Raw genomic sequence first — 14,130 nt, 5'->3', positions numbered from 1 at the left:
TTTTTTTTATAATATTAAAAATATCTGTATGACATTATATTCTGCAGTTCTTCCCTGTTGTACCGAATATCTATACTTTTCAAATTATCATATCGAAGTTAGAAATTCAAATATTGTGACAGAATTAATGTTGTAGGGTGCCACAAGTTTGTTAAAATTTCCAAACGGTGCCGCGACTAAAAAAAGGTTGGGAAACACTGTTCTAGGCTATTTGAGATTTTATTAAAAGTTTGCTATATGGCAAAGATACTTATATTGAGTTCTGTCTTGGATTAATTGCTGTGCATTGCTTTTTTCTCATTTGCATGTTTTTCTGAATAAATTTGGATGCTAAAATAATAAAGGTAAGTGATTAATAGATTTGATTTCCATTTGGCTAACCTGGTATAATCCACACATAACTGATATGTGCAGATTTGCTAAAATATTGTAAAGCTTTATGCAATGTCTCACTTAATCAAAACCACCTAAAAGCACACAATAGTACTGTTAGATGCCTTTTAAAAATGGTCTTCAACTGTTTTTACTGACTGTATGGAAGAAAGAACTACACGGGCACTTATATGATAACCTTCTGCTGGTCTGGTCTGTTTTAAACCTATAAAACATTTATCTACAGATCTACACTTTCTCTGACCTTTTCACCTTATTTTGAATTACTTGACTATGTATCACTAGGTAAAACTGTGTTGAAAGAGCCTCGGTAGCAGTCAAGCACATTTGGTTTTATGAGGAAGGATGAGAATACTGTGATTTTTTTTTTTCAACGGGCGCTGTGCTGTAATCGCAAACAATCGCAGCCGCAGGAACCGCGAAAGATTCCCACGAATCTGTTGTGGTGACACACTGCCACACTTTCCCACGCGCGCTCGAGCTCTGGCAAACGGATCATCCTTAAAGCGCGTGGCCGAGTGCGAGTGCGCGCGCCGCTGCCTGGGGGCACGAGGCGGGCCAGTGGAGGGGGATCATGTGAGAGTCCACGCGCCGAAAGTAGGTTAGACTACAGAGAAGCACAGACGCAGAGAGAGGGAAAGAGAAGAGGGCATCATTTTATTGCATAGCTGACAGTGCGCGCATTTACGCAGGAAAAAAAGCATATGATGGAGCGGAATTTACTCTGAACAACCGGATGAGAAGAGCGAGTAGGCTGTGCAATAATTTACGAGTTTTAGTAGTTATTTTCTTACAATAGCTCTGTTTTGGAGTTTTCAAAAATTTACCTGAGTTTAACTTTCGGCGCAGTTCAGATGTACTGGAGTTATATTATCGTTCGCAGATAATATAGCATCAAAATGAGAGGTAAGTTCAATGAAAAAAATGCATTTATATAAACAAAATAATATTGTCTAATAATGGAAACAAAACTGTCACTTTGACAGCGGTAATCGTGAATGGGTTTGCGTTGATGTTGCACGACCTGCGCAAAGTCTAAACCGAAGTAAAGCGCGCACAAATATATATAAAAAATAACTGTTTGGTTGTTTGTAACATATGTGTTTCTTTACTATTTGATAGCTTTTCGTCACTAAGACATATACAGAAAATAACCAGTACACGGAAATGATAAACTTTGCATAGTTCTGTTTTGTTTCTTCGCTTGTAAACGTGAAAGGGAAGCGATGAGCGTAATATAGGAAACGTCTTAAGAGTTGCCATGTCCGCGTTTAATAAGCAAGTGGGGATTGTTTAAGTCTCTTATAAATACGATTGGTCTATGTTGTGGCGTTTTTGTCAGAACATAGTCGCGCATGTAAATATGTAAATACGCATTTTAGCCAAAAGGTGTGCGCGTGAGAGATTTATTTATTAAGATAGTTGTAGCCTATATGTGAAACATTTTAATTATTTTTTAAGGAGATATAATTATTGAAATGACGTACCTTGCAGCAAGTTACAATTTAGACTTTTTATATATTTTGCTAGAATAAATAAGTTAATCAACTCTTTTCTACGTTGTTTGCTTATTTTGAAAAAAAAAAAATCTTGCGATATTTGGCAACACTCCTCTAACTGTAGTTACTGTTAACTGCCACTAAGCCAAGTCCATTATGTAAGAATCAAACATGTTTAAAAATGCTTAAAATGTAATAATCACTGGGTGCTGTCATTTGAACTTTGTTTACTTCATGGAAAGTTCAAATACTGTATTATGGTCTTGCGCAAAGTTGATATGCCTTTGGTCACGTATGTATAAGCCCTGTTGAACTTGAGCTCTGCTGAATGTTTGTGTCTTTATCGTGATAAAGCTTATCAATAAGTTGAGGGGAGACTCTCAGCATGTCAGTAGGCTGTGTGAGCTGTTGTGGCACAAGGAGTGGGGGTGTATCTGCAGCGCTCTGCGTGTTGTTGTTCTTCAGTCTCAGCATGGCCGCCGGTGTGACGGGAGTCTATCTGCTCCATTGACCTATTTCTGTCATTGAGGATTACACAGTTTATTACAACACTGTGAGATCAGGAAGAGAATTGGTCAGTTTTAAGATCGGTTTATTGTTTTCCTTATTGGCATCTTATTTTAACCTTTACCCAGTGCTGCATCTCAGCAAAAGCGTGTTGGCAAAGCAACGTTAAACCTGAAATTCTGTATAATGGAAACAGCGCCTCCTTTGGTGCAAAGGCGTAACATGTGCTCAGTCGAGCTTAGTTGCCTTTGATTTCAGTTTTATATTAACTGTTTATATAATCACAATGTTATATTTTTTCATTTAGTTGCTATGTTTATGCTTTTTCCACTGAATGTTGCAGACTTTTGTAAGAGTTTCATCACTGAAATTCATCGCATGTGCTAAACAGAGTCTACACTACCAGTAGAAGTAGAAGCAGAGCCATTGAAAAATGTAATTAAATGAGCATTGGATATTCAGTATATTTCTTTTGACTTTGTCCATGATCCCGAAGAAAGGCACTCTTCTGTATGCTGACTTGCTGAGAGCTGTAGATTATAAGCCACCATGCATGGCAATGAAAAGCAATGAGCCGTCTATAAATGAATGCTGAGCAGCTTAATGCAGTGGCACTTTGACACCTGCCAATGAAGTTTCCATTCATTTAAACCACAACTTAAGCCCAGGCAGTGGGAGAATGTGACCAGAACATTTGAACTGTGAGAGATTAAAATCTTCTTTTTCAACAACAATTCAAGATCTTCAGGGTTTTTTTTCAGAGTATTTCTTAACAATAAATACATTATAATTGTTACACACCTAAGGTGTATTCTTATGGATTTTTTAGTTGATGCGTCTTAAACCCAGCCTTTTTGTAATGTGAAGCTTAACTCGCACTTTTTTTTTTCTTTTTCTTTTTTTTACATTTTCCTTCATGAATCATTGATAATAATAATGACCAAAAATTTTAATATTTTTAGTATTTTTATACAAATTTATCTAAAAATCAATCTTCTTTCAACCAGGATATTTTTTTTAAATTCTAGATTCAACATATAAAATCACAAGATGGGAAAAATGACTGTATGCATGTATTTGTAGAAACTTTTATTGTTTCCTAATCCCAGCAGGCATCGAGATAATTAATGCCCATCAATAGTCACCTTACACTCCCTATCAGCTCAAGGTTTTCCAGCTTGGTGTTGTTACTTATACCGAAGAATTACTCAATCCCTCTGTACATATTTAAAGAGAGTCTTGCGGTGTCATTCCACCATCTCAGTTTACTTAGGTAGGTCACTTTTAAGTGATGTGGGAGAGGAAAAATCATTACAGTTGAGATCTCAAGTAAAAGTAATCGGATGCAAATTGAACCCTGTTTGTGTAATTCAAAGCAAACTTGCTGGTGAGGACACAGCAGACTCCAAAATTGGCTCTAATATGAACTACACCGTGCACACACAAATCTCATACAAGTTAGGTTAGTTATACACTGTGCTATGCAAATGCAAGGTAAATGGGACCTTTGGACGTTGCTGAACAAAGTTGTTTGATTATGTGAGATAAAAGGGCAAAGTCTCTGAATTTGTGTTGGGTTTTTCCCAGCATCGCTCTGTGAAACTGCTGACTGGGGTTTGATGGACTGACTAACTGACATAGAGTGGCCTAGAGAGAGGAGATAAGAAGAGCTAGATTACTAACCCCAGCTTGCCCGATAAACATAGCACTCTAATAAATCTCCTCTTAATTAGTTTTCGGCAGTCTGACTGCATTTGCCTCCGGCTTCAACAGCAGTGCTCGAATCGGTTAATCAAACAAGAGCTGTTTTCTATACTTTTGATTTGACTGAGTGTTTGTAGGAGATTGGCTTGATATGTTACGAATAATGGCTTGTATTAACTAATTAAAAGATGTAAAAGATGTATTAACTAATTAAACTTTTTTTTTTTTACGTGATAAAGGGAGATTTTTGTCTTTTATACATCAGCCTAAATATCAGAGGTTCCTGACTGTAAGACATCTTGGTAATTTTGTCAGCCCTTTTGACCTCAAAGTTTTAGTCAGTGATATATTTATTCCTATTTTTCATTGGTGAATTTACCATAATTCATTGATTCTATGCCAAAAACCTGTAATGTGTCTTGCCATTACTGTTTGGTGAGTCATACTGCCATGTAGTCAGTGCAGTTTGCTTTTACCTGACATTTTGCTGTGATATTCGCAATATGAAAGGTTTTGTTTAACTGACACATAGCATGGTAAAACCAAAGCTTTTATAAAATTCAGCCTCCAACCACCATGCACAGCAGTAAAAACTTAAAAATAGTTGTATGTGAGCGCTACGAGACAGCTGGGACTGTGCTCAAATTCTTGACAGGCTGCCACATGTTGAGGGCAAGTGTAAGTTACAGAGCCCTTAATGAGTGTACTGTAGACATTTCAAATGTGCAAAAGTCATATATCACTCCCATGACATTACATAAAATGCACCTCTTGATCATGTGTCTCTGATTCAAAAATGTATCCAGAGTCACTTATGGATTTGTTTGAAACTGAAATGATAAGTTTTCCTGATAATATAATGGTCTTTGATTTTTGCGGTTCCACCTTAAACATGCCAAGAAGAAGGGGAAAAAAAATGTAATCAGATTACAGCGCTTGCGAGGCTACCGCACAAGCGCCTCCCTCGGCTCAGTAGGAAAGTGTGTCAGTAGAACAGCTCAGCCACATAGCCTGACCGTGCTACGCAGGTGAGTGGCATGTGAGCGGACGAGTCGGAATCAAAGCCACACTGTCACGAGCCAATGGGAAGGTGGGAGGGGCGGGATGGAGCAATGCTCGTCACTGCGTTGCTAGGGTGATCTCCTCTGAATGAGTGTGTTCGTGGAATGTAGCCAGACAGCAGTTACATAACACGGGGAGGGTGGGTGCCGGGGGATCAGAATGGGGTAGAAGGAATGACAGTGAAAAAAGACAGAATATGTTCCATTTAGTAATTTCACTGACTTACTGCATTATGGAATAAATTTAATTTTCTTTCTCAATGCTTTGAAAAGTGCTTTAGCAGATTGTGTTTATCAACCTAGCTTCTGGAAACATCAAGCAAACTTGTCTCTTGTTCCCTCTTTTTTTTTTTTTCCCCGCTCTCAGACTCCATTGCTCTAATGTGACGCACACATCCTCATGTCATTATCTCTGGAGGGCTGGTTCCCTGTCACGACACATTAGCCGTTACATAAGATATTGCGTCATTGCACAAAACACGAATGACATTTCCTACATCCACATCACCTGAGAGGACCATGTTCCCTGGAAATAACCTTTATTGGGATCCATCCTGTGCCATTTGGCTCATCTGCAATAGGTGAAACTTCCTAACCATAGGCCCCTCAAGAAAAATTATATTGACCTGCTATTCAAGGATAGCGCTTCTGCTTGAAAGAACAGCTTGTTTAAATGGGATATAGAGGACTTACTTGTGCAAATGTAAGTGTGTATACTGTTGTTTGGTTCTGAGGAAATCTTTGCACTCAAAGGTTCTATTCATGAACCTGCAGCTGTTTATAATTCCCATACAGAGCATCACAATCCGCTTAATTCCAGCTCAACTGTGCCAAGCAGAGAGCGAGCTTTGTTTATAAAGCTGTTTTTGATCCTGTGGTCCAAGGACTTGTGTTATGTCATCCTGAGTGGGTCAAAACCTTGAGTCTTTGAATATGAGCTGTAGCACTAAACCCCTCTCGTTATGCATTAGCTGTGTATTGTTGCTGTTGAAGGAATATGACACTAGCAAAGTTTCCACGTCTCTGTGAGAGTCAGACCAGACCTTCGGGCTCTGTGCCAGCCTATAGACTTTTATGATTGCTCAAAGATCAGTGGGTCAAACAAAGAGCACTGTAGATGTAGCTCACTTTAGAACTGTAAGTAGTGGATGGCTTTCAATGCTTTGTGTGCTTTGAGTCAGGACTTTTCTATAGGCTGTGTATGGGAGGTGCTGGATAAGGGTGTCAAACTTTAGCTAATGTTTCATGTTCCACTTCTCCCTCTCTTAGCACAAATCGAAGTAATCCCATGCAAGATTTGCGGGGACAAGTCATCGGGCATCCACTATGGGGTGATCACTTGTGAAGGCTGCAAGGTAAGTGAGCATCCTTTCAATCAATTCATCTTCAATTCTGCTCAAGGTTAAAAGGGATAGATCACCCCAAAATGACAATTTTATAATCATTTACTCGCCCTCATGTCATTCCAAACTTGAATGTTGTTCTGTTTTTCTGTGTAGTGCAAATGAAGATATTTTGACGAATGTTTCACTGTTTGTCCATACAGTGAAAGACAAACGGGTCCAAAACTTGGAACCCCTATTTATTGTATGGACAAAAACACTGAGACTTTTTAAAAACATTGTTTTCTGCAGAAAAAGAACATCATACAGCTTTGTAACAACATGAGGGTGAGTAAATGATTATAGAATTTTCTTTTTCTCTTTAAAAGACCTACATTTCTTAGACTTGGTTTAAAGGTTTGTGTCAAACTGTTTTCCCCAAAATGTTCCCTTTTCTTCAGATAAAAAACTAGAATAAACAGCATTAAAGTATACAAGACTTGCAAGAAAGTTAGAGTACCTTGTAGTTACACCCTGATGACGTCTTCAGGCTGTTCCCTGAAACGGTAAACAATTCAACCCCTTTATCTGATTGGCTCTCTGACGAGTGAGAAATCTCAGTCAGCTTGGATTTGACCACAAGACATACAATGTGTGCCAGATCTGATCTAACGTTTCAGACTCTCTGCCCGAAAGTCTTTGCCAAATGACATGCTATTTGTATTGAACCACATTACTCCACATTACCATTTTTTCAAACCATCATGGATTGCACATGGTATTAATAAATGATCATATGATTGCACTGGTGTCTGAACCCATACAGCTAGTCCTTGAGATTTTGATACCATGAAAACAGTGAGGTTTTAGAGTTAATTCAGGATTTAACCTTGATTTACGAACACAGAGGAAATGGAAATGGGGCCACTTCTTGACCTCAGCTTTCTTTTTTTCACATTTTCATTCATCAAGGGCTTCTTCCGCCGAAGTCAGCAGAACAATGCGATATACTCCTGCTCCAGGCAGAGGAACTGCCTTATTGACCGAACCAATCGCAACCGCTGCCAGCACTGCCGCCTGCAGAAGTGTCTGGCACTGGGCATGAGCCGTGATGGTGAGTCTAATCTTACGCAAGAGCGCATTTCCTACTGGAAATGGAGTCTCCTTGTGTCCTATTAAACACAGCTGTGGTCTCAGCGTGAATGTTAAGACTTCATATAGCCACTGGCCGAAGAAACACAGCCAGGCATGAAAGTAGTTTCAGTTTTGATCTCCCCTGTGTGGTATGATGTTGGCCCGTTCCATGTTTTTTTGTTTGCTTTTCAGTTCTTATCAACAATCAAATGTAACGTTCGTCTTACTTTCCACACCCTCCTTTTCTCTGCAGCGGTGAAGTTTGGACGCATGTCAAAAAAGCAGCGTGACAGCCTCTATGCCGAGGTTCAGAAGCACCAGCAGTCTCAGGAGCGGGCAGGGGGTTTAGGCAATGGTGTACCCGGCCATGCTGGTGACGAGGTGGGGGAGAACGGCAGCAGCCACAGCCGGGCCTACAGCCGGGGCTCCAGCACCACACTAAGTGACCTGGATGACATAACCACGCTGCCAGACGGTCTCTTCTTTGATCTGCCGCTCACACCAGAGGAAGCTGCTGACTACTGCAGCCTAGAGCTGCTGGGAGGAAGTGGTGGGAGCAGTTCGTCCTCCCAGAGTTCTCCTGAGCCGAACAGACAGGAGTTTAGTGACACGACACACATCAAACACGAGTACCAGACCCTGCATGAGATGGGACTTTACACTCGCTTATTACTTAACCCACCTGAAGGCTGTTCCTTGATGGAAATCGGTTAGTATACTGTGATAATGGGAATGTATGCATATTAGATTATATTACTGTATATATAATATAATATGTACCAGTATGCACTACCGTCCATAAGATTGGGGTTGGTAAGATTTTTTTTATATTTCTGAAAGAAGTCTTTTAATCTCACCAAGGCTGCATTTATTTGATCAAAAATATAGTAAAACGGTAATTCTGTGAACTGTTATTACAGTTTTATTCTGCAAAGCTGAAGTTTCAGCAGCCATTACAACAGTCTTCAGATTCACATGATCCTTAGAATTCATTCCAATTTACTGACTTGGTGATCAAGAAACATTTATTATTGTTGAAAACAGTTTTGCTTAATATTTTTGTGAAAACCATAAAGAATAGCATTTGTTTATTTTGTAACATTATAAATGTCTTTGCTGTTACTTTTGATCAATTTAATGTGTCCTTGCTGAATAATAGTATTACTTTCTTTCCAAAAAGAAAAACTGACTAACCCCAAAACTTTTAAACAGTAGTTTATGAATATTATTAAATATGTCTATTATTAATTATTTGTTTGTATTAAAAATTATGCATTTTCTCTAAATAAATCAAAAATAAAAACAAATCAATTTTTTCTGTGTGTTTAAATGTTAACTTTAAGCGAGCAATTTGAAAATGAACATGTATCATTAAATATCCAGTATCGACTGAATCCACTAAATAAAAAATTTAAAAAACTTATATCTGCCATGTATCTCTGTGACATGCTTCCATAGTCTATATAAACTTTATGATGTTGTGTGTGGTCATATTGTATAAATGTATGTTTCCTTTAGAACGGATTACACAGAATGTGGTAAAATCCCACATCGAGACAAGTCAGTACAGCACAGAAGAACTGAAAAGATTTGCTTGGATGCTCTACACACCTGAGGAGATACGTGTCTACCAAAACAAGGTACCACAGGGTCTAACAGCATGTACCATATGTATGTTGTGATTCAAGCAATTGCCCAACCTTACATTCCATTTTAATGAATCACACAGAATACAATCGTTCCTGTTCTAATTTTTTAAGAAGCTAATTCAAAATAGATTAAAAAATACGTCAAATACACATCATAATTGCGCATAATCAGAATATGGGTGGAAAAGTGTCTAAAATGTATTGCTTTATCCAAGTCCACAGAGATGATGTGGCAGCAGTGTGCAGTGTACATCACGAACGCCATCCAGTATGTGGTGGAGTTTGCCAAGCGCATCTCTGGATTCCTGGATTTGTGTCAAAATGACCAGATTATCCTTCTCAAAGCAGGTCAGCATCAACTCAGTAATCAGTTATCTGTTATCCACATTAGTGAATACCTGCAGTAAATACATTTAAGTGCCCAGTTTATATTTCTGGTTAACCCTTCTAATACAGCATACTTATTTATGGCATGATAGTTGTATATTCGAGTTTAAACCGTAGGTATTCTTCATTTCTCAACTGTGTTCTGACAATGGCTCTGTTGTTGTTTTCTCTCACCCTTTTCCCCCCCGCTTGTGTCCTCCCTTTGTGCATTGTGTGGTGTGCCTTTTACCCGATTTGTTATTTAAATGAAAACAAAAAACACTTCTGTCTTTTTTCTCTCTCTCTTTAAAACAACCATCATTGCCATTCGATTGAATGCTGACATCACTATTTGATTGTGAAAATGATGACTGTTTTAATGAATCCTCAATTTGAAAACATTTCGTAATTTGTGCAATTAAATCCTAATTGTTTTTTGTTTTCCTGTGTGTATGTGTGCATCGTGGAGCATTCGTTTGCCTATTTCTTCCCTCTGCCTCCCTCTTTCCTGCCTTTCCTATGTCCATCTTCTATGTGGTGCTGCCCATCCAGGCTGCCTGGACGTGCTGTTGATCCGAATGTGTCGGGCCTACAACCCCATCAACAACACACTGTTGTTCGATGGAAAGTTCGCAAGCCCGCAACTCTTTAAAGCTCTCGGTGAGTCTCTTCCTTAGACCTTTCACATAATTTAGCACCCTGTGGCATTTCAAAGGGCACGTTGGGTACTTATATGCAATTAACCTGAGCAATGGTACACCAAGAGCTGTAAAATCACATGATTAAGTCACCGTTACTCTTTATATAGACCTAAACAAACATTAATTTAAATGGAAAATGGGTCAATTAAAATATTTCCAGGTCAATTGAAAGATTGCTAAAGTTGGCTGGGTTTACCTTTTCGTGTTTTGTGGGGCAAATTACAATGTTGTGACATTTTTACAGCTCTTGGTCAATTTTGCTCTATTATTTTTTAAATGCATTTCCTATGTTTTTCCTGTCTGTAGGTTGTGATGATCTGGTGGGTGCGGTGTTTGAGATGGCTAAAACCCTGAGTCGGCTACAGCTGTCTGAAGAGGAGATGGCTCTGTTTACCGCCACTGTGCTTCTGTCTCCAGGTGGTTTTACTAGAACATTAGTTTAAAGTAATCTTTAACTCTTACAGTCTTTCCAGAAGATATATAGCCAGACATTAGAGTTTACTCTTCCACTAATTTATTTCACAGACCGACCTTGGTTGACAGATGCTCAGAAGGTGCAGAAACTTCAGGAGAAGGTCTATGTTGCGTTGCAACACTGTCTTCATAAAAGCGGTGCCCCTGAGGAGAAACTGGCAAAGGTACTGGGAAAAAATCTTAAGAATGAATGAAAAACAAGTTCACACTCTCACAGCTGTTAAAGGGGTCATATGATGCTATTTTAAAGATCATTATTTTGTGTATTTGGTGTAACAGAATATGTTGACATGCTTTAATGTAAGTTACGCTTTCTTTCTTTGCGTGAACATTTGGGTGGTGTTATGCAAATCTTCCCACATCGTGAGGTAGATATGTGGGGGCGTGTTAGAATGAGCCGTTTTAGGTAGGCGTTGCTGACTCTTAACTTTTATAAAGAATATCTCTTTGGATTTGAGACTTTAGTCTTTGCAACTTTACAGATCTTCTTTATGCACCAAGAGCTTGTAACACTCCAAAGAGAAAGGAAAACTTGAAATCGCATCATATGACCCCTTTAAATGTGAGAAAATCAGGGCTGTCAAAATAAACACATGCGATTAATAAATATATTTATGCCATTCTGATTTTTATGCTGTTCACATACTTAATCAATTTGACATTTTAACTGTTTTTATTATGATTTGTGTGAATTCTAAAAAATTCTAAAAAAAATTGTGTGAATTCCAAACCTCCTGAGTTGATCTGAGCCGCGAGAGTTCACCCACGCAAATGTCCTGTTTGTCAGTGAATAATGGAGAAGGCTTCATTTTAATATCAATATCATAATAATAGATGTAATGTGTCAAATTCTTTATTTATAAATAATATTCATTTGCATTCTTTGTATGGTGAAACACATTATTTATTATTTTTTAATTGTTACAAATTACTGTTCAAATGTTTGGGGTCAGTAAGTTGTTAAAAGAAAGGAATATTTTATTCAACAAGGATGCATGAAATTGATCAAAAGTGACAGCAAAGACAATTATAATTATACAGAAGTTTTCGGTTTCAAGACTGCTGAAAAGTTTACCAAAAAATATATATATATTGCTGTTTTTACTGTACTTTTTTTATCAAATAAATGCAACTTGGTGAGCATATGAGAGCATAAGAGACAGAAATATTACCGACCCCATACTTTTGAATCATAGTGTATGTTATTATTTTCCCTAAAATTCATTAAAAAGACCCAAATGCATTAACTTTTCACTACAAGAACATTTACAGTAGAATATGGAATATTTAATAATTTTATCAATCATGTTAAATAATATTATACATATTTTTTAGTCAAGTTATGTAAGAAAATGTTATAACTGCTTTTTCTTTTTTTATTGACTATTGATAGATGGTGTCCAAGTTACCCATGATGAAGTCAATTTACAACCTCCATATTGATAAGCTGGAGTTTTTCCGTCTGCTTCACCCAGAAACGGCCTACAACTTCCCTGCTCTCTACAGAGAGGTTTTCTGCAGCGAGATCTCCTTCCCAGACTCCACTGAAGGCTAACATTCATTGAAGTGTCATATTGGCTCTGATGAGAGACAGAGAGAGGAAGAGACAGTTAAAGAAAGACAGGGAATGGAAATAGGAGGAGGTAGATGGATATGTGTTTGAGAAAAACCAGCAACACACTGACAATCTTGCACGTTACACTTTAGGACTCCATCTATAACCTCCCTCCTGATGGAGTGATTCACTCTATTTGAACAGGACCCACATTTCTTATAAGATGCTGTTAAATATCAGCAGTCATTTAAGGTGCTGGTTACTATTACTCATGCTACCTACATATAGTGACTCGAACAGAGTAAATTATGTATATTTAATTAAAAAGAGTACTCGAAGTGCTTGAAAAGTGGATACTTCCCATTTTCAGAGTACACTTAGGAAGAGAACTATGAATGTAACCCAACTGACATGCGGCAAAGCCTCAGGATTAAGACAGAATGTATTATGTATTCCTACCCCATATGTAAAACAAGTTTTTAAGGCTTGGTTTCTGTAGACTAACAGTTTTGAATCCATGCGAAACTGTTTAAAGGGACCATGCATGCACACCTGAGGTTGTAAACGCCACATTCACTTTAACAGACTCAACACTAACGCACAGCACACTGCACAGGCCACACGTGCACATGGTATGTTGTCATTTGAGCTCTTTATTTTTGCTTATAAATTTAAAAGATGCAACTAAACTAATGAAAACCTCATCCTTATTACCCTTTCCCATGCAAATGCCACTTGGATAAAGATATTAGATGATATTTTTATATCCTCATTTGATCGGAAACCACATGTATGTAGAACGATAGATGTATTTGAGAATATATTTATAAACAGAGCCTGTAGATAGCATATGTAGGCAGAGATAAAAAGTTGCACCTTAGAGTGAATGTTCTCAAGCCCTTTCAAAGACTTCCCAACCATAGAAGTTGAATTCTGGGCTGGAGTTGGAATTGGCATGACATGCAGATTTTGAAAGCTTTAGATTTAGATGCAGGTGGACAGCACTTAAATATTCCAAAAAAAAAGGACTTTGCAAGAGCAGGTCTTTGCTGTCGCCCCACATTAGATGGCGAAAAGACAATGCCACTATGAGACTTTCTGAAGCGCAGCAAACCACTCAAACAGCTGCTGGGAGCAAGGCCTCAGGAGAACGCAAAGAACACGGAAGGAACCTTATATTTTTAGAGACAACGGACAACCTGAGCTCACCATCAGTCATGAGGACACCACAGAAATGTTGTAACTTGGACTATTCAGTTTCTACAGCTGTGAGGATAAGTGGATTCACAGGCCATACTTCATGCTTTGCATTGTGTCCGATGTGGGGATCAGTGTTGTGTTGCTGTGTGATTATTTTTTCCCCCTATCATCCATTTACCCTTTGTGTTCACTTATAGCACAACTATTGGTTGACAGAACCATCAGCTACCCCCCTGAGTTGGGGAATACTGGTTAGTTTATGTTCCAAAACTTTGCGGTTCAAACCAAAGGAGAAAGATCTACTATCTGTCCGCGGTGTGAAAGCAGCCTCCGTTCTTCTAAGGATTGGTCTCGTGGGAGATGCAGGAGTGGCCCAGAAACCGGAATACAAACTAAAGCCCAAAGGAGGGCTTTTCAAAACCCTTCAGTGCCCAGTTCTAGCTTTGTGATATTACAGGGAATGAAAGATGTTTTGAATGATTGATAAGTATCAACGTCCAGTTTTCTGACAGATAAACTTAACAAGCTCGCCTGATGTTTTATTTTTGCACTGCTGGAACAGTGC

At 38.4% G+C, this 14,130-nt stretch overlaps 1 protein-coding gene across 2 annotated transcripts in view; it reads left to right on the top strand.

Annotated features, from left to right (window-relative positions):
• Positions 1-13,913, top strand: part of LOC107750669 (nuclear receptor ROR-beta-like) — a 26,849-nt gene extending 12,936 nt beyond the window's left edge. The window contains exons 2-12 of one of the 2 annotated variants that reach the window (XM_016566172.1): positions 977-1,299; positions 6,434-6,519; positions 6,799-6,834; positions 7,459-7,600; positions 7,874-8,329; positions 9,139-9,260; positions 9,485-9,617; positions 10,188-10,295; positions 10,643-10,753; positions 10,862-10,974; positions 12,204-13,913. In XM_016566172.1, the coding sequence (XP_016421658.1) occupies positions 1,293-1,299; positions 6,434-6,519; positions 6,799-6,834; positions 7,459-7,600; positions 7,874-8,329; positions 9,139-9,260; positions 9,485-9,617; positions 10,188-10,295; positions 10,643-10,753; positions 10,862-10,974; positions 12,204-12,365 (1,476 nt within the window). In that variant the 5' untranslated portion in view covers positions 977-1,292 and the 3' untranslated portion in view covers positions 12,366-13,913. The remainder of the gene's footprint in view (positions 1-976; positions 1,300-6,433; positions 6,520-6,798; positions 6,835-7,458; positions 7,601-7,873; positions 8,330-9,138; positions 9,261-9,484; positions 9,618-10,187; positions 10,296-10,642; positions 10,754-10,861; positions 10,975-12,203) is intronic. The other variant, XM_016566181.1, reaches the window with a different exon arrangement.
• The last annotated feature ends 217 nt before the right edge of the window (positions 13,914-14,130 follow it).

Source organism: Sinocyclocheilus rhinocerous, unplaced genomic scaffold (genome assembly GCF_001515625.1).
Source record: "Sinocyclocheilus rhinocerous isolate Xijiao unplaced genomic scaffold, SAMN03320098_v1.1 scaffold2267, whole genome shotgun sequence".
NCBI classification, from domain to species: domain Eukaryota; kingdom Metazoa; phylum Chordata; class Actinopteri; order Cypriniformes; family Cyprinidae; genus Sinocyclocheilus; species Sinocyclocheilus rhinocerous.
Note: the sequence above shows the minus strand (reverse complement) of the source record. Positions and strands in the feature narration are given on the sequence as shown.